Source organism: Scatophagus argus, chromosome 4, assembly GCF_020382885.2.
Source record: "Scatophagus argus isolate fScaArg1 chromosome 4, fScaArg1.pri, whole genome shotgun sequence".
Taxonomy (NCBI): domain Eukaryota; kingdom Metazoa; phylum Chordata; class Actinopteri; family Scatophagidae; genus Scatophagus; species Scatophagus argus.
In genome coordinates, this window is record NC_058496.1 from 8,690,112 (window position 1) to 8,708,940 (window position 18,829).

Below are 18,829 nucleotides of genomic sequence, written 5' to 3' on the forward strand. Positions count from 1 at the left end.
TTTTGTGTGCTAATCGTTACGATCAGCAACAAAAGCAGGAATGAGTGTTTTGAAGCAAAAACGAGCAAGGAATGAGCCCGTCTACTGGTCAAAACCATCACTGACTCAGAAGAGACAGCATGTAAAAGAAGAAAAAAAAACAACACAGACTGCCTGTAAATTAGCTCTTCAAATAGTGCATGAAATTTATTTTTTGCAAGCTGCACATGCACAGAACTTCACTGCTCTAATTCCTGTTTTCATGCCATTTCAAATATAACAAAGCCAATGAAACGTATGAGATCAGCAGCAGCTGACTGTGTTACACAACCATCACGACGGTTATGGGTTTAAGAACATAGAAAACAAGTTTCAACACGTTAACGAAAGATTACACCCTACAGCATACGAGTATGGTATTCTTCAGGCCCAGAAACAACGCATTAACCTATCTTGGTATGTGCCTCCTTGATTTCTTAATCTGTCAACATACTTCAACTGCGGATGGGATCTTGTTTTTGTAAGACTGAGGCTCTGAGCGAGAGCACACATGAAAATAAAAAAAACAGTCTCAGACTTCAGTGCCAACTCAACGGCATACTGCGATGCTGGAAACAAAGCAGGGGGTCACAGTGAAGTGGCTGAGCAGGAACTCCTGCCCTCATAGCAGAGCCATCATCTGGACAGCAGACGCCACAGCCTCCGAGTCAGCACTGCCACAATGACTCACCCAGGCCTTGCTGAGTCAAGTGGAGTGACTCTTGATGCTGAAACTCATAAAGTCATATTGATACAGAAATGGGCCTAGGGGATACAAAAACAAGCTTGTGTGCTGTAGATTTTCAGTCAAACTGACTGCAACCTAAGTAAAGGGAACGCCGCGTTAGTTAAACATGCTGTAATTTGGAAACAGGGTCTTAAATAAATATCTCACACCTGGGTGTCACTGCAAAGTGCACCAAAGGAACAGAAACATGTCTGTCTGGAAAAAAAGAAAAAAAACCCCACCAGCAGTTCCAGTAATTTCCATCCTACTGTGTTATTAGATGCAATGTATACTAAAATCAGAAGAGCTTACAGTCAGGATGGAGAGGGGAACATTTCATCGGCTTTAACGAGCATGCCTGTGTGACAGCAGCAGGGCCACGGTATGAGAGCAGGAAAAATATGCTGCACTTCATCGGGCCAAAGGACGCATACAGTCTAAACAAACTGAAGGGCGACGTGTGACAGTAATCGCTGTTTAGAAAGAAAAAAAAAACCTTGTGAAATGAGATTTACTAAACGTGACGTTGCATCTCTGGAAGGGGATGATCAAATTTGAACTGGAGTAAACCCACCGTCAGTTAGTTACCTAGCAACATGGCAGCACCGTAATGACAAACTGGTGTCTTGCAATGCTCATCACATACCTGGACCTGATGCACACCAGCGATGCACCTCTGGCTTCAGCACACTCCGCCACTCAGCAAATCAAAGTTCACCGGTCTCTCTCCGCGTTATGGGGTCACCGCGTTCACCAGCTACGCGGTTTTCTTTCAGCACGAAGAAGCAGCCGACTTGATGAGACCTGATAACGATGCCATAGCTGAGATGAACCGTAGAGAAAGTCAGCAAGTGGTTTCCTTCACGCCGCCGTTTGTTTGGCCCTTCGGCAGAGGAAGGGGTGCGGGTACGACATGTAAAGATGACGCGTAGAGAAACATCATCTGCTCGGGTGCGTTCGTTTACATGCTATCAGCCGCCGTTTCTGCCCGTGTTTACAAAATCTGGCCACATCGTTGCGCCCGTAGAAGCACACGCTGGATTTCCTCAATCGACAGAAAAGGCCAAAGTAGCTATGGTAACGTTAAAATGTCCTTGAATATCCAAGCTACACTGGCAGGGGACGGCGGTTGGGCTCGTCCTGGCCGGGAAAATGAAACGGCTGAGGGCTCTGACCAGCAGCTACCGCCTTAGTCAGGAGAACCGGGAAGAGCGTAGAGCAAACACATGAAGAGCACTCGCCATCGTAAGTTGTCACTCCTCAAGTCTGAACCGCTGCAAGACTTCAGTCGTTACAGGCACGACACAAAATATTGTCAAGGTAACTCGAGTACGCGAAGGTTTCCGGTAGAATTTTCGAAATAAAAGCCTGGCACGCTGGTTGTTTTGGTTGTCAGGAGTTCCGAAATTGAAATGAGTAATCTGTCCAAAAACATATTCGTTGTCTTAAAACGACGATCGCACGCTATGTGTGCTAATCTATATCAGGTCTGAGAGGTCACCAAACAGAACACGTTGCATGCAATTGATCTATTCTGGACTATTCCGGGAATATAAAATGGTATTCGTCAAATGCAACACATACTGTGTAAATACACTACACCGCAGAACAAACGCCATTTGGTATTTAATTCTGAAGAATTGGTTGCTTTACATCCGCTACTTGTCTTTCCTTCTGCTAACTTGACCAAGTTCAGAGTCGTACAGCTGTTCGATTCGGCAGTTTTAATGACAGGGCGCCCCCTGCTGGCCTTTGAATTTACGTTGTAACCTGGTATCACCCGTGTTTACGCATTATTGCAGATTATCATAGGATGTAAAGTTACACAGGTACATTTATAGAGGTCAGTGACTACCGTGATATATTCATCCACACTGACGTGTGACGTGCAGTGAAAGATAAGCCAACTTTTTCCTTAAAGATTTTTACAAACAGTACTGAATCATATTGAAGAACCTAACAAAAGCTCTGCATGGAAACCTGCCCTTAATAAATACCTGTGTAGTTCTTCTTTGCCTTTATACATCTAGTAATATATTTTACCACTAAGTATACAGAATATTTTTAACTGTACTATACAGCTATTATCAACCAGAATAATAGTCACCTGCACAGCTTTTGTAAAAGCCTAAAAATGGAGAGACTTGGCTTCCACTGCACATTAGATGAGACAAAGTGATCGTGCTGACTGTTTTCACGTCCTTTGCAATGCAGGAGAGTGTCTTGACTACAATGTACAGCTTCACACAACAATGTAGTTTGGATGAGCTTTTTAATACACAACAGTTTCTTTGTGTGCCACAAATTATTGACTGTTAAGATTGGAGAGATTTTTATTTCTGCTATATATAAACTGATTTGGTACAATTACAGCAGGTTGCACACTTTGGGAAAAGTGAGACTTTTGTGTAATCCATATCAGAAAGACATGATTATTCTGTGCCAAAAATGAGGGTCAGCTTTAATGTGAGCGCTAAAGATAAAGTTCAAGTAATTAGAGCCGCACATCTCACACCTGCAGTATGAGAGACATGTCATCACAGGTCATCAGAGAGATTGTCTTTTTCCTGTGACCTCCTTAGTTTCCTGGTTTAGTAATTTTAGTCATTGTCAAGGGAGAGAGCTGTGGTGATTAGATCATATTCATTCCATCCTTCTCTTTTTAGTGTGAAAAGGAGGGTTCATATTGTTACTCCATGTAAAATGTCTCTTTTAATTATGAAACACTCCCAGTAGGTTTGAAAATTGGAGCTACAGTGTTCAGTTCTCCTTCACAGATAACCACCAAAGGGGTAAATAACACTCGAGATGATCTCAGATGTCCAGTGAGTGCAGCTCTTGAGAGGCTAAACATTTACACACAACATATTATGGCCTGACATGTGGGTGCAACACGCTCATCTTTGCATACACAGTAACACCCGCATACCAGCTTACAGTGAAGTGCAAGTGAGTGTAGAGTCTATAGAGTACAGTACAGTACTGACTACAGAGCAAACAAGCACTGTAGGCTTTGAATGCTGCTCTGGACACCTTCAACCTCCTGTGAAATTTACAATCCATATATAGCATATAGTTTTCCATGTTACAGGTATATCTCTTCACGCTTACACGTGAACAAAAAACATGATGAACGTGAATATCCAGTTAATATGCAGTAGGAGTCAGGTTTTCCTCACACCTGATCATTGTTTGTTAATTATAATTCACAGCTATTAGGCACCCAATTTTCAAAAAGTTGAAGAAGAGGGTTTTGTCATGGTATTGACATAGCCGAATTTGTAGGCTGTATTCCAACCTAATAACTATTTCACACAAGTCAAGCCTCGGAATATCTACCAGAAAGAGCCATGTGAAAAAATATGAAAGTTCAAAATTTGATCTTCAGCATTAAAAGGCATTTTTGGCAGTTCCTTCCCTGGTGGAGATTCATTCAGTGAACCGACGCAAGATGGCGACAGAGCGTCAACACAGACCTGCAATTCTGGCCACGAAGAAAAACTCAACCACTCGAGGGAAGCGTAGAAGAAGAGTAGCCCGAGCGAAAGCTAGCATGTCCGTGCATCAGACGGAAAATAGAAATGAGGTGGGCTTACATGCATGGAAGTTTGTGAGAAAGGGACTAATATTTCTCTGTTTAACGACATGTAGCGTGATGTAATGCTGGCAGCCATTCTGTACTTTTTTCACCGCACCACTAAAAAAGAAAAAAACAAAAAACAAAAGACAGAGATGTTACGACTTCTCCCGTACCTCAGCCGTATGTACACTGTGCCCAGCCGGGTCATCTGGAGGGATTCTCCCAGTCTCTCTTCATTGCTGAGGACGCTCCCACCTGGGCTGCCATATGTTTTGGCGCTGGGTAAAAAGGACCTGAGAGACCTTCCCGTCCTGAATGAGGACGATCTTGAGGAGCAATACGTGAGAGGATCTGGACCCGGAGGACAAGCCACCAACAAAACCAGCAATTGTGTAGTTCTCAAGCACATCCCCAGTGGGATTGTCGTGAAGGTCAATCTTGTTTTTAAATTATTCTGTGTGTAATTGTCATCACTCGTGTCTTTTAAATCCACGTGTAATAGATATTTCAGAATCAGAATACTGTATTGATCCCTGGGGGAAATTGGATATTTGGTGAATGAATGACCGAACTTGGTGACAAAGTTGACTTTTGAAACATCATTTTGCAAATCAGTCTGAAGTCCTTACAGTGTCCAGAAAAAAAGAATGAAAAGGTGATGATCGAAAGGTCCAGAACAGCTACCGAATGTACCTTGAGTTTGTATTTTTAAAAGCTCCTTGACTTTGTTGTTGGCAGCCAAGGTTGCATGCTTTATTACAAAACATATTAATTTAATTTCTTGTACCGCTTTCCCTGCAGTGTCATCAAACCAGATCTGTGGAGATAAATCGAAAGCGTGCTCGGGACATTATGAGAGAGAAACTTGATGTTTTTCATAAAGGAGAATACAGTGAAGTTCTCCTAAGGAAGAAAGAGTCTGAGCTGAAGAAACAAGAGAAGAGGAGGAAGGCAAATTATAATCTGGAGAGAAAAAGACTGTTTAAAGAAGCACTGGCTGCTGACTCCAAACCTGGAAACGACACCGTTTAAAATGTTTGCGTGGAATATAGAGTGAAGACATAAATACTAGAGTGCTCCTGCATTTGATACCTGCAAAGTCTAAATAAGAAAGGTATTGTCAACAGTATCAAATCCAGTTAGCCCTTTACTTCTATAGCTTCTATAGCTGATTCTATTCATTCTATAGCATCTTTCATACAAAGTCACAACACCCGGGAGCATCAGGAGGGAGGTTTTGAAAATAAATAATCAAAATGTTGGTGATGTGTGGTGAATATTTCAGTGTTCTCCAAAATAATAGGAATAATGATGATATTAATTGAAAAGGGTATATGCTTTAGGTTAAAGCTGCACTATGCAACTTTTTCTTTGTAATTTCATTTTAAACATATTTCTTTGATTTCAGCATGTGGTGACATAATTTCCCACTACTCATTTTCTGCAAGTTGTTAGAGGAGTTGTTCAGTTTTTGTCTCGGTTTCAATTCTGATTGCACTGAAATACTAGAGCATTTCCTGCTGGCTCATTTGATGGTGAAAATAGAGAAAACGACGCCTTGCTTTCCATGTCAAACACAATTGAAATAATAATAATTAATATAGCTGTTTTCATTTAATTTAATTCAAATAATTTAATTGAATTCAGATAATCCACCGAGTTCAAGATCTCTTTATGGAAATGAAGGTCTGCAGTACAGCAGAGTTTTGGTGCGTCTGCCTCAGAGGCCGATGCGTAACAACCAGAGCTGCGGCCAATGAGTGAGCTATTTTCATGCTCGTGCTCTTCCCACGTGAATGAGACAGCCAATGAGAGGAGCAGTACGTTTTTTAAATCCACCACGCTTGTACAGTGGTCTGTCTGTGTCGTTGTACAGCCAAATAAACACGCTGACACAGAGGGCAAATTTAATAGCCTTCCAGTCCTATTTGGATTTTATTCTGGGAATTGACATGGCAAAAGGTAAACTTGCTCATTTGTTATCTTTTCGGTAATTGTTGCATGGCCCACAAGCTACGGTAGTTAATGTGTAACATAACTTACAGCTATGCTATATAGCGTAAACAGAGGACCTACTTAGTTTAAATACAATAGCGAATATTTACCAATAAAACTCGCCGGTATTGGCCAGGTTTTGTGTAATGTTGGCTGAATTAAACTGGGGTGCTCACGTTTATTTATTCCGTGTTTAAAAAAGGAAAGAAAGACGTGCTGAGAACCGCAGACGCCGTTGAACATAAAGCCATCTCATGCAAGGAGACAAAGGAAAACAAACCAGCAACTAACAAGGTATGTTTTGCTCTCTGGTTTGAGGAACTTTAACTTCGCCAACTAAAAAACACTAAATTAAAAAAACGAGCAGCTCTTTATCAGTTGCCGTCTCCTGCCTCAGCTCGGCGTCGTAAACGTATGTAACCTTCTTACTGTGAGTTAAACCACAACACAGGAAGTTTGTGACGGATGTTTTCACCAAGACTTCGGTCTTTCAGGCCAAACCCACAGGCAATGAAAGGTGTGTACCCAGACACCGTGGGTATTTGTTTACTATACAGAAAGTTTCAGATGTCTGCGTTTATATCATTGCTTGCTTAATGAGCAGCACATCACAACAACATTGTACAAAGCTTATTTACAGCGGATTATTAGCTTCTGAAATTATGATTTTTATAAGACCACTTTATTTCCATATCTGGTTGAGTACCTGAACACCCTCTTTAATTAGTGGCCTATAAAACAATTGCCATACACACTCAGACATCCTCAGATGGTTCCGTCGCCATGGAGATGTGTACCATCCGGTTGGACTTGGCAGGCATGGCCGTGAAGTCTTCATCAGTTAACAATCTGTTTACTGTGTTTTCTGTTGGATTCAACTTTTTTCTTTTTTTTCCCCGTAAACCTGGCTAAATTTGCAGCATCCTGACTTCACATACAGAGTGGGTGGGAGCAGGGATAAAGACATTAAACACAGCTCGCTCCAGCTATATGGTTCATTCCTCCCCATGCTAAATAATTCTTTTTGCAGGATTGCGTAGGTAAAGTGCAGTCAGTTTTGCAGTGTGGACGGAGTCCAAGCAAACCGAGATCCCCTCTGAGCGAGAGTTCGGGCAAGCTGATCCAGGAAGGAAATGAATCTGATGCAATGAATCCTGACATGTCAAAGCTGAAAAAAGGTGAGTACCTAATTTACTCTCAAAACAGTTTGAACCAGCTAATCTGAACTGCACTTGTTTGGTCATTTCTGTTACATGTGATCTCTGAGCTTTTTAGCTGTTATCTCCTATGTTATCATATGGTCAGCAGATTCAAGTGCACTACAAAAAAAACTTCCTGTGCGTGTGAATGGTACCAGTGTTCACTGACACAATATCTTATGACACAATTTAACTGTTTTGTTGTTGTTGTTGTTGTTGTTGTTGTTGAAGGACCTTCACTCTCGATTAAGACCAAATGTTTAGAGCAGCAACTGTCAGCTACATTCTTTCCTTCTTGCTCATTTCAGACATACCTAATGAAATAAAATCTGAGAGTTGTGAGTCCAAAGAGCAGAAGACTGAAAAGTCCTCTCACAGTCATGGGACGAGAGAACAAGCTGTTGACCAACTCGAGCAAAAAGAGTCCACGGCACAAACAAGTGCCAGGCCTGCAGCACAGAGCAAAGTGTCAGCATCCAAAACTCGGAGTAGAACTGGTCGCAAACTTGGAGCAAAAAAGTGAGTGCAGGAGCCCAATGTGTCAGTGTAATGTTTTTGTTTTTTTTTTAAAAAAGACTCTTTCACAGCAAGTCAAATATATCATTACTTTGATAATGTCTCTCTTTTCAGGACAGAGAATAAAGTTCCCCAAAACAGAAAGGTCACAGACTATTATCCCATCAGACGGAGTAACAGAAAAACTAAGTCAGAGTTAAAGGTCTGCAGCAATTCCCACCAAGTTAATACAATCTCATTTTGTACCTGCAGTTAAGATATATACATGATCATATTTTTGTTTTATTCTTGTACTGTTTGATTGAGCAAATTGCTTAAACTGTCAACAGGATGAAGAACACAAACACATTGATGACGTAATAAAGAGTGGAACTGAAGAAGGAATGCAGGTAACATTTAATGGTTTAAACGTATTGCGCAACTTTCAGTGCATGAGTGTGTATTCTAACAACGGTCTGCAACCTACATTGTTAGTGGACATTACCATACTGATGTTTGCTGACAAAAAAAAATCTCTAATCACAATGTTATAAATGAATTATTATTTAAAATACAGAAAGTAAAGAACACTGGTATAGCCATTCCTACACCATTGCTAATTCAGTTAAAGTTCACTCTGTTGTGTTTGACTGTTGACAGGTCAGACACATAGAAGGAAAAGGGAGAGGAGTATTTGCTGTCAAGGGCTTCAAAAAGGGAGATTTTGTGGTGGAGTACCACGGAGACCTGCTGGACCTCGCTGAGGCAAAAAGAAGAGAGGCGCAGTATGCTCAGGATCCTCAGACGGGCTGTTACATGTACTACTTCCAGTATCAATCGAAAACATACTGGTAAGTCCAAATGTGATGAACTGTAACTGCACAACCAGTGAATCTTCTGGCAGTAAGTGAAAACTTTACCATGCAGAACAATTCTACAAAATAAGCTTGGGTTTGGGAGGGGACCTTTGTTTCATCTTGTACCCCTATCAATAAAAATGAGTTAGTCTGAGTGTATAAACTGGTATTCTGGGGGGATTATGACTTGCAGCATGTCTTGTGTTTTAGTGATAGTTCAAACTTTATTCCTTTACACAATATAGTGTGGACGCTACAAAGGAAACAACCCGTCTCGGAAGACTGATCAACCACAGTAAAACTGGAAACTGCCAGACTAAGCTTCACCCCATCGATGGAAGCCCTCATCTGATCTTGGTGGCTTCCAGAGACATCAAGGCAGAAGAGGAGCTGCTGTATGACTATGGTGATCGGAGTAAAGACTCAGTCTTGGCTCACCCTTGGCTCAAATACTGAAACCTCGACCACAAGTGTTCGTATTTCAGATGGACTGGCGCTCTCTGCTGTATGTAAAAGATGCTACTGATGAGTAGTCTTCAGCAATGTTTTCAAAGTTTAAGAGTGTTTTGTTTTAAGTGAAGGCTAAAGCTTCAATTCACGAGATGTATTTTTGCAGCAGTTGTTTTTAATCCCTCTTTTATATACATTTTTATATGCAGACTGATGCAAGCTTGAAGAGTATTTCTCCAGGATGAATAGTTTCACATTGTCCATGGGGTTTCCTTTTGTAAATTATTACCTGTCTTGTAAATTGAGGAATAAAAACAGGGTTGAGTTTTCATCGCAGCTTCAGCATGGTTAATGATTAATTTTGATCATCTTTGCTCTCTGCTGTGGGTTCTGAATAGGGTTTGAATAACTGCGACTACACCTGAAAATTAAACCTTAAAGCCTCACTACCCTGCCATTACAATAGTGATGCTGTTGTTTGTGGCTTGTGTGCCAGCATATATCGTTCTGTACACACTGACATGAGATAAAACAAGCTTTTTTTTTTTAATTAAATTTTTATTCATTCCCAGAAAGAATACACAAAAATGCTATTCAAAATGCAGTAACATTTTATTATAATTTGAAGTTTATGACAGTTGGGGCCCTTTTTCCTTTATTTGACAGCTGAAAATGTGTTTTAGATTTAGATTTTTTTTTTTTAATTACATTTCCGAGCACATAAATAACTTAATTGTCAGTGAATGCATTCAGCATAATCTCCAACAGTAGTTAGATAATACTTTCCAGTTTCAGTATCTTCACCAAACTTTCCACATTATATTTTTCTACAGCAACTCTATATTACTAAAAAAAAACATCTTAGGTTAAAATTACCAGTACAAAACTCATTGCTTGTTAGGTTAACAAACACAGTGTAAAATTATTTTTTTTTTTAATTAAAAAAAATTATCATATAAAAGTGGTTGACTGAACATTGTGTCGACAAATCCTGTTCGTCTTCTACATGGTCAGTTCTTATTTTCGCCTGAATGAAAACCTACAAAGAGAAAAGGTCCTGAGTTAGTTTAAGGAGTGCGGTGGGGTGAACATGGAACAAAGTAGTAGACGTGCCCAGTGCGAGGAGGCACCACTGAGTCACGGCAGACCGTAATTACTGACGGCAGGAATCGTTTGGCAGGCGCGCTCCCAGTTTCCGACCTCTTTTTCTCCCATTCAGTGCTCGCACAAACAGCTTCAGCATCGGCATGAATTCATTCGGTCACAAGTATGTCATTAGGAGACAGGAGACGGGCTGTGAGAACAATCTTCCTGCTCACTTACTTCAACATCATGTGGTTGCTGCTGAGAATTATTTTTTGAATCTTTGCCATCTGAGGTGTAAAGCTAAAAATAAATGTTTTAAATTCTTTGTGCTACTTCTTTCAAATTACTTTCTGCCTCCTGTGATTACCGCCTTGTTGTCTGCACATTCACAGTACTTCATTTATTTACTGAACCCAGCCTGTTACTCACAGTTTGCTTATGGTTGTCTTCTCCTCTTTTGTATCGTTTATCGTGGCTGGACTGAGTTCTGTAGACGCTGGTGACTCCAGATCCACTTCCACCATGGCTGGTTCAGCCTGTGGCAGAATCCCACTGCAGCAGAAATGAAAGCTTCATGGTCACAGGGAATAATTTAAGCAAAGGTGTTAAGGCTTTTTTTGCAAGATTGAACTGATCTCTTCCTGCTCGAAACCAGAATCGGTGCCGCTGTCAAAACAGATTAAAGCAGAAATGAAACGAGGGTAATTTTGGCTTTATCAGAACAAGCCAATTCTACTGCCAATATCTCTGCTGCAGTTTATTTGTAGATTACATTTGTCAGTTTAGAGTCAGTTTATTTATCCGAAACCCTGTGTGATGTTGCTGTGTACCCCTCAGTATGTCAATGTTTGATGTGTACTACTGTTAATATGCGCCAAACTAAGCTGTGTGTCTGCACTGCAGCTTCTTTCATTCTCGTGAAATGTATTTATCAGCTTAAAACATAAAACTATTCAGATTTTCACCCAGAGGTTTGCCAAGAGAGACAAATTTATTAACTAGAATGTAGAACCACACAAAAGACGTACTTTTGCAAAGCTTTCAGTGTGTCAGGTGGGTGTTTATTTGGGTAAATGGTCATTTCTGAGAGTGTATAATGGTACTGTTGTACGGGATTACACTGTAAATGTAGATGAAGTCTTTCCAAGGTGATGTCCTTCTCGTGTATGTAAACAGAGGTGGACAGCACATTAAAACAGATTCCAATTAAAATACACAGTCAGAAAGGAGGTCACATGATGGAAACCGTACAGATTCTATCACAGGGTGGATTTGGAGCCTAGTTGCTCACCTCTTGAACAGCTGAAGCTCCTCCTGAGCCACCATGAGCTGAGCCTTGAGCTGGTTCCTCTCCTGCAGGACCTCCTTCAGCTCCTGCATGGTGAAGCGCGGTCTGTTGGGGTCCGTCAGGTCCACCACCATCTGGTTAGGTCCCGCTGTCTGCTTTGAAGGCAGACAGGAAAAGCATCTTAACACATCCACTAATGCCCGAGCAGAAGTTCAATCAAAACACGACGGCTGACACGCAGTAACACTCACGGTGCCCTGGCCAGATGATCTCTCCTTGATCATCCTGTCCATTTCGCTCTTCAAGTTGTCCCGCTCCATTTTCAGCTCCTCCAGGGACAAGTTGTACTTGTTGACCAAAGTCTCGAACATTTCTAAAACGCGGACTATTCTAAACTGTAAATCCGACACTTCTTCGCCAGTGCTGCTTATTTTCAGTAAATCTCGTCCGATTACATACGAAATGTCATACACATCTTCTACCGTGAGTTCAAACGCGTCCTTCTCGAAAGCCAGAGCGGGCGACGACTCTTCGCCAAACTCCATGACGGAAGTACGCAATTCCAACAAAAAATACCACAATGAAGTCAAGTTTTTGCCACTAACTACTACTTAAAATACTCTTAAAAACAGCGTTCTTTTAATCTTCAGTTCAACACTTCCACTGGCAGAAGGTGGTCAACTTCCAGAGCAGCAGCACTTCCCCCATCACTCATCCACCAATGGGGCGACTCTGTGTGTAGCAGAGGAGGGCAAAGTATCCTAGCTACAGGTGAGTACAAAGATCGTTTACGAGTCAAGAGGACTCCCTGCCAGTCAAGGCGAGGTTTCGTTTTTCAAGGAACGGAAAGCAGGTATAATGGAAGCAGCGGCACTGACGGCTCTCAGTTTTTAACTTGTGATGATCAGGTGAGAAAGCACGTGATTTAATTATGTTACATTTTTCTCTCGGTTATCTGTTCTATAATTTTAGGTGTTGTTGACATGACTAGTTAAAGATTCTTGCCTACATAAATGTAAATGATATATAGATAATAATTATCCAAACTAGGAAAATCTCAAGGACACCAACATAACCTCTACGGCATTTGGCATTTGTCTTTGCCACCCCAGTGTTTGATAGTAATACAATAACAACTCTGAAAAGATAGAAAATAAAACTTTATTACATTTATTCTGAACAAGCATTATTTTACAGACGTAACCCAGCACATACGGGTTGTTATGGCACATTTTTACAATACTCATTGTTGTCAGCATGGGTTTCTTCTGGTATTTTTACAATTGTACTAGTATAAACCACAGAGTTTGGTGCCAGACTGTAGTGCTGCAAGGAGACGTCCTCTTTTCATTCATTCAGAGGATGATTTATTGCTGGCACTGAGCTGCTGGCGCTTAACTCAAACAGTCTCTTAAACAAACAAAGGAACATGGTCATCCAGCTCTTTCACTGAACCTTAAAACCAGACTCAGACACCAGTAGTTTGCAATCAGATACATTTTAACATCACCAAAACATAAATGACACAAAAGGCTGCTAAAAAAACTTTAAAGTGCTTGTGAAAACTCAATTCATACTCTGAGGAATATAACACAGTCACACCATTTTGGTATTTGGATCAAGCAATGAATCGAGAAAGTCTGGCAATGCAGCAGTGATGCACTGACAAATAATGACGGAGCCACGAAACCCTGAGAGCACATAAGTACACATGGCCAGTTCCCTCACATTTTAATTGCTAAGGTTCGTTTAAAGTTCTAAGTTAGCTAAACTGCATCATTTATGAAGGTATCAAATGTATAAATGCCATACATATTTAGTTTAAAATAACTAATAAAATTCAGCGATATAACCAATTCTTGTAAATATATCCACTGACAAAATGTGTTGGGAGAAACAAACTGGAGTTAACATAATCTGAAGAAAAAAAGAGCAATGGTTTAAGAGGAAGAATTTAAACTCAACATCATACAGAGGAAACAAGTCTTCTGATTGGCAACAACGTTGGGTCGTCTGCAATCAAACCAGCCGCCACCATCGGCATTATGGCAGTGAAGATCCTGTCCAGAGATGAAAATGAAAATGGTGACACAGGGGAAATTTAAAGTTAGAGGAAAAACACAAAAAAAGCATCAGAAATTATTGTGATCAGTTTTATGTTTTGTGACCCTCAATGAACAACAGTGACTCACTATTCACCCCACTGAATATATGAGAACCATGACTGCTAGTTTTTAAGTTTGTAAGACCAATTATAATTATAATTATAAATTTCACTGCTGGAATGTCACGGGAGAAAAGACTGCTGGTCTCCTTGAGATGAACCTTGGTGTATGAAGAAAAGCGTCGTATCAAGTGGAAACTGGATACAGCATCACAGGCTGAGCCCCAATCACGTCTATTAAAGGTATTCAGTGGTGCCTGAAGTTAAAACTTCCTGTTTAGCCCTCTGCTAATGTGCATGTGAATAAAATGATTAATTGTGCAACTCTTCTGAACTTTCCAAGAGTTGATGGACCAAATTGATCAAATTGTGATAATGTAATGAGCCTTACAGCCACCTCTTTTTGAGCCTGAGTACTTGAGATACATGTGATATTGTAATTGTACACTTTGGCCATGATGTCAAATTGCCTTTAAAGTCTACTGTCGCACTCTTTACTCACAAGCGTCTAATTCCTAATTCGGGCAGATCAGTGGATTTGGAGCAGGGCAGAGGAGATGAAGTACAGACAATGGAGCTGACGTCATCTTCAATCTCCTCACTGAGGGACATGGAAAAGGCAATTGTTAACTTTTGCATCAGTATAATGTGCAGTTGAGTTCAAACCTTAATTGTGGAAGCAAAACTTACCTTTTAAAATATGCCAGCTCTTCCTGTAACACAAACACCTGGGCCTTGAGTTCATTCCTCTCCTGCAGGACATCCCGCAGCTCCTGCAGGGTGAAGCGAGGTTTGTCAAACTCCTCATCCACACTGTCTGTGTCCTCCTCTGGCTCTCTATCAGTTGATGTTTTCTGCAGTCAAAACACAAATTCAGCATTGACTGTCCATTGACACTCATTATGAAACAGGTAGCTCAATAAGTCTGCATTAGGCAGCCACTTCGAGGACACACAATCTTTGTCTCTGTTGGCAAAGGTGAATCGATTTATTTCAATTACCTAAAACAGAAAAGTGTGTTGGTAAGGAGGTTGCTGCGTTGTCTGTTTCTTGTGCATGTGCACCAGCTGCATGTGGCTATTCGTATTAACAATTACTAGAAACCCACCATCAAAGATAGCAATGCTACAATAAAAGAGGAAAAAAGGAACACTGTATCCTCATGTACACAAAGCAGGTTTAAAAATAGTCAAAGTAAAAAACAAAAGGGTAGGAATTGTATTCTACGTGTCTATAAGGCCTCGTGCACCCACCAGCATGACAGAGTGATAACGCTTTGTGTTGGATATAAACAGCCTTAGAGTCGATCTTTGCTATAACCACAGTATGCAGGGGAGAGTTAAGCTGATGTTACCGGAAACAATGCTGTCGTGTCCTCATCATCGTCAACCTTTTCCTCAATATTTTCTTTGTTTGGTGACCTTGGGAGAGGGGAAGGAGTCTTATCAGGCTCAAAGCAGTTCGCCAGAAAGTCAGGGTCCCCTCCACACTCCACCCACACTGAATCTGATTTGAGGGTGTTAGCTGGTGTTGCTGCCAAGGACTGGATGAGTAACACAAAACATCCACTCAGGCACAAGAAGACTTAACAAACTATTGCCAAACACAGTTTCAACATATTTATATTTATGGACCCTTTTTCCTTTTCTTACCGTCATCTGTGGTGATGTAAGCGATGGGATTTCAGATGTGGCAAGAGAGGTTTCTACTATATTAGTGACCTCTCTCTCCAATTCCCACCCGCGGAGCTCCTTTCTCAGCCTTGTGACCTCCAGCTGCAGAGCCCCCAGCTCCTGCTGCTGTGCCTGGTACGCAGCCTCCAGTTCAGCCCTCTGCTGGATCAGTGCTTTGCCCTGAGCCTCCATCACTCCTATCCTGTGACGAAGGTCCTGATTGATTCTTATCAACCGATGCTGCTGCATCTGGAGCTAAAGTTGGTGGAATGAATAAATTGTGAACTCGAGTAAATATTTTTGTATACAGTATACAGGATGTCAGTATACAGGATGTGCTGCGCATGATCTAAGTCCTCACCGCCTCAATATCTTCGTTTTTTAATGTCAGCTCGTGGTCTTTAGCCCGGATTTCATCTCTCTGCTTCTCCACCAAGTCTTTCAGCTTCTTCATCACCTGCCTCTCCTTCTCTGACACTCCTGTGCATATCATAAAAAAACACTGAAATACTGTCTAACACGAGGCTGTCGTGCCTAAAACTAATGTCTGACTAGAAGGTGGGAATTCACTCTAAAAAGTTATGGTATACTTTGGAAAACTGTTGTCAGTAATGCTGGCATTGGCCTTCAAAACACGGTCTCTTTAAGACTTGCACAGGCGTCCTCCTGGTAAAGCATGTGTTACAATATGAATGTATTTTTCTAGAAAAATAATATGTCAATGAGAAGAATAATAATACCATGCAGTAACCATTCATTTGGCTGGACATGTTTTGTAAGTGGTGTGTGTGTGTGTGTGTGTGTGTGTGCTGTGGCCCTGGCAGTAAGTGTAGCTGCAGCCACCATGAGAAGTCTCACACAAGAGCTATATTTTGGTCTGCTTCAAAAATAGTCTCCTTTGCAAGCTCCTGACTGTCTCCCTTCACAGCCTCCTTTTTCATGTCAACATGCCAGAGTGCAGCATATATACTGTGCTGCTGTGCAATCCCACGTGACTACACAACATACAGCAGACAGCAGGATAACGAGATGTGTGCTGGAACTCACAGCCGAGACCAAACACACTTAGTATTCAGTGTCTGTACTGTACAACACAAACTGCATTTCAAGACTCCAAACAGGAACAGACAACCTACCAGGCTATGTGGGGATTATACTTATTATACTATACTATATTGTGCATAATTCCATATTCTTCATATTTGTTTATATGATGTTGATACAGATCAACTGTGACGATCACAGTCACTATAATCTCCATCTAGAGACGAACTAATATAACTTTTTCTCTCCAGACACTGATTCTGATTCTAAACTCAGCTCAGGGTATCTCATAAGTACCAATCCATTATGAGTGCTTTCTTTTTTACAAATTTAAAATTGCAGAACTCATGGCATGGAACTCACTGGGATCATTTTTAGCATGCGGCCAGGGATGCTGTCACACTAAAAGCTGAACTGAAAGTCTGCTGTTACTGCAAGAACTGAACTAATGGATGTAAAATTAATGTAAATGAATGAAAAATGAAATTAGTGTGGATCAGACACACCATTGCTGATACCCGATCTGCTTTATAATTATGACATGGATACCAGTACCTGGATAGATGTGCATTGGACTGGTGAATCTCTATCACCATACAATCAGAAAATAAAATCAAGAGGTCTGGAAGCTATCCATTAAGTTATTCCAACTGAAAAGCTGGATAAATGTAATAAGCGTTTAAAAAACACTTCTCTGCACTCAATACTGAGCTGTCAAACTCTGCATGAAAGCCACCGCTGCAGACAACCCACCCTCCTGTTTCTGCAGGTCTTCCTCGTTGACTGGAGGCTCTTTGAGAGGGAGGCTCATTAAGAGCCTCTTGTTCTCTGCCTGAAGCTGAGTGATTTGAGAGAGCAGGTCCTGGACTTCTCCTCTCCACACATCCTCCACCAGCTCCAAGTCCTGAGCACAGGAGAGACAGAAAACAGTCTAAAAACCAGCACAGTCAAGGGTCTGCACAGAGTACTTGATACTTCTTTGAAAGGGGTCAATATACAGTAGCTCCATGAACATAAGAGTACAACTCTTTACTTCAGATTTTGCTGCCTCCGGTGTCAACTGGCTTTCTTGTTATTGTATATTATTTAAAGCTATAAGTGTTGTAAATGTATTAATGTTAAGTATAAAGTATAAAATGAGCAAACTGTTTCCTAATCATTATCACAGCATAGTAAGCAATTTTGAAATGTATGTCACTGCAGACCTTGAAAGTAAATACGCAGCTAGGTCACAGACAGACAGACAGACAGACAGGTACACAGATAAACATACAGGTAGACAGACAAGTAAACGGACAGACACACTGAGACCTTCTGATGCTTCCTCTCCTGTTTGTGTCTGTCGCTCCGCTCCTGTCGTAACCTATCCAGCTCCCTCCGCAGCTCCTCGGCCTCTTGCCCGGCAGGTCCGCGGCTCACCAGCGCCTCCAGCAGCTCCAGGACCCGCACCACCTTGGGCACCACACCGACCAGAGACTCGCACCCAAATCTGTCGATGATCCGTTCAAATTCCTGCCCGAGTACCGCGGCTATGTCGTACACATCCACGACAGTCAGCTCCGTCGCGGGTCTGTCCAGCGCTGACATAACGCAAGTTTCCATGTCTATAGTCTGACTCAATCTAAACGTCCGACATCAAAAATATCCGTCTTTCCCCTGACAATCTGGGTTGAATCAGATGTGGTGTGAAGAAAATGTTTGCATAAGCTAGTAAAAGCGTGTGTGAACCTGAAGGGGACTTGCATCAGTTTGTTGACAGTTTAAACTTTGCCAACGCTCGAGGCAGGGCACTTTCGATGGTGCGTTCAACATGTCAGCGAACACTCGTACATGTCGCTCTGCAGTAATAAATAGGTATCACGCTTGCGTATGTTCAAATCAGTATATAAATAAGTAAGCTTATTTTCGGGGACTGTTGCCTGGTGTTTGACTCAGACGAGCTGAACTCGTACTACAGCAGGGAATAAAGAGCAGGCAAATACCCAAACAAGATATAATTGATAGAGATATCGGCTGATACTTAGATACCGGCTGATAGTTGCATAGCAGTGCTTGATATTGCCGTTGAGTGATATTAATCAATAATATTTTAGTTCTTACCAATACATTATGTGTCTATCATCGTATGGCTCTGCTCCGACAGTCATATCAGCACGGGATCAACGTTCAATGAAAAAAAATAGTCATATTTCCAACGCTCCAGAAGGCCGCAGGAACTCGATCCACGTTGACTGAAAGCCCTACTGCGCATGT

General features: G+C 41.4%; 5 protein-coding genes across 7 annotated transcripts in view; 2 read left to right on the top strand and 3 right to left on the bottom strand.

Annotated features, from left to right (window-relative positions):
* Positions 1-2,219, bottom strand: part of LOC124058339 (membrane-associated phosphatidylinositol transfer protein 2-like) — a 41,187-nt gene extending 38,968 nt beyond the window's left edge. Inside the window, exon 1 of one of the 2 annotated variants that reach the window (XM_046387491.1) lies at positions 1,392-2,219. The gene's annotated coding sequence lies outside the window, so the exon portion shown is untranslated. The remainder of the gene's footprint in view (positions 1-1,391) is intronic. The other variant, XM_046387492.1, reaches the window with a different exon arrangement.
* Positions 2,220-4,243: 2,024 nt separating this feature from the next.
* mtrfr (mitochondrial translation release factor in rescue) lies at positions 4,244-6,288 on the top strand. Its single transcript, XM_046387499.1, has 2 exons — positions 4,244-4,756; positions 5,127-6,288. The coding sequence occupies exons 1-2, from the start codon at positions 4,406-4,408 to the stop codon at positions 5,355-5,357; spliced, it is 582 nt and encodes a 193-aa protein (XP_046243455.1). The 5' UTR covers positions 4,244-4,405; the 3' UTR covers positions 5,358-6,288.
* On the top strand, positions 6,134-9,657 carry kmt5ab (lysine methyltransferase 5Ab). Its single transcript, XM_046387496.1, has 8 exons — positions 6,134-6,287; positions 6,523-6,614; positions 7,351-7,498; positions 7,828-8,038; positions 8,150-8,237; positions 8,365-8,424; positions 8,675-8,865; positions 9,117-9,657. The coding sequence occupies exons 1-8, from the start codon at positions 6,134-6,136 to the stop codon at positions 9,325-9,327; spliced, it is 1,155 nt and encodes a 384-aa protein (XP_046243452.1). The 3' UTR covers positions 9,328-9,657.
* Positions 9,658-9,858: 201 nt separating this feature from the next.
* On the bottom strand, positions 9,859-12,544 carry rilpl2 (Rab interacting lysosomal protein-like 2). 2 transcript variants are annotated; one of them, XM_046387497.1, is made up of 4 exons: positions 11,947-12,544; positions 11,699-11,850; positions 10,837-10,959; positions 9,859-10,360 (listed from the first exon to the last, which is right to left on the bottom strand). In XM_046387497.1, the coding sequence occupies exons 1-4, from the start codon at positions 12,238-12,240 to the stop codon at positions 10,339-10,341; spliced, it is 591 nt and encodes a 196-aa protein (XP_046243453.1). In that variant the 5' UTR covers positions 12,241-12,544; the 3' UTR covers positions 9,859-10,338. The 2 variants fall into 2 exon arrangements, with proteins under 2 accessions (XP_046243453.1, XP_046243454.1); XM_046387498.1 differs by having other exon boundaries at positions 11,699-11,847; positions 11,947-12,538.
* A 296-nt stretch (positions 12,545-12,840) lies between these two features.
* LOC124058345 (RILP-like protein 1) lies at positions 12,841-18,418 on the bottom strand. Its single transcript, XM_046387501.1, has 8 exons — positions 17,888-18,418; positions 17,330-17,480; positions 15,894-16,012; positions 15,512-15,787; positions 15,214-15,402; positions 14,550-14,713; positions 14,362-14,460; positions 12,841-13,755 (listed from the first exon to the last, which is right to left on the bottom strand). The coding sequence occupies exons 1-8, from the start codon at positions 18,176-18,178 to the stop codon at positions 13,662-13,664; spliced, it is 1,383 nt and encodes a 460-aa protein (XP_046243457.1). The 5' UTR covers positions 18,179-18,418; the 3' UTR covers positions 12,841-13,661.
* Between the last annotated feature and the right edge of the window lie 411 nt (positions 18,419-18,829).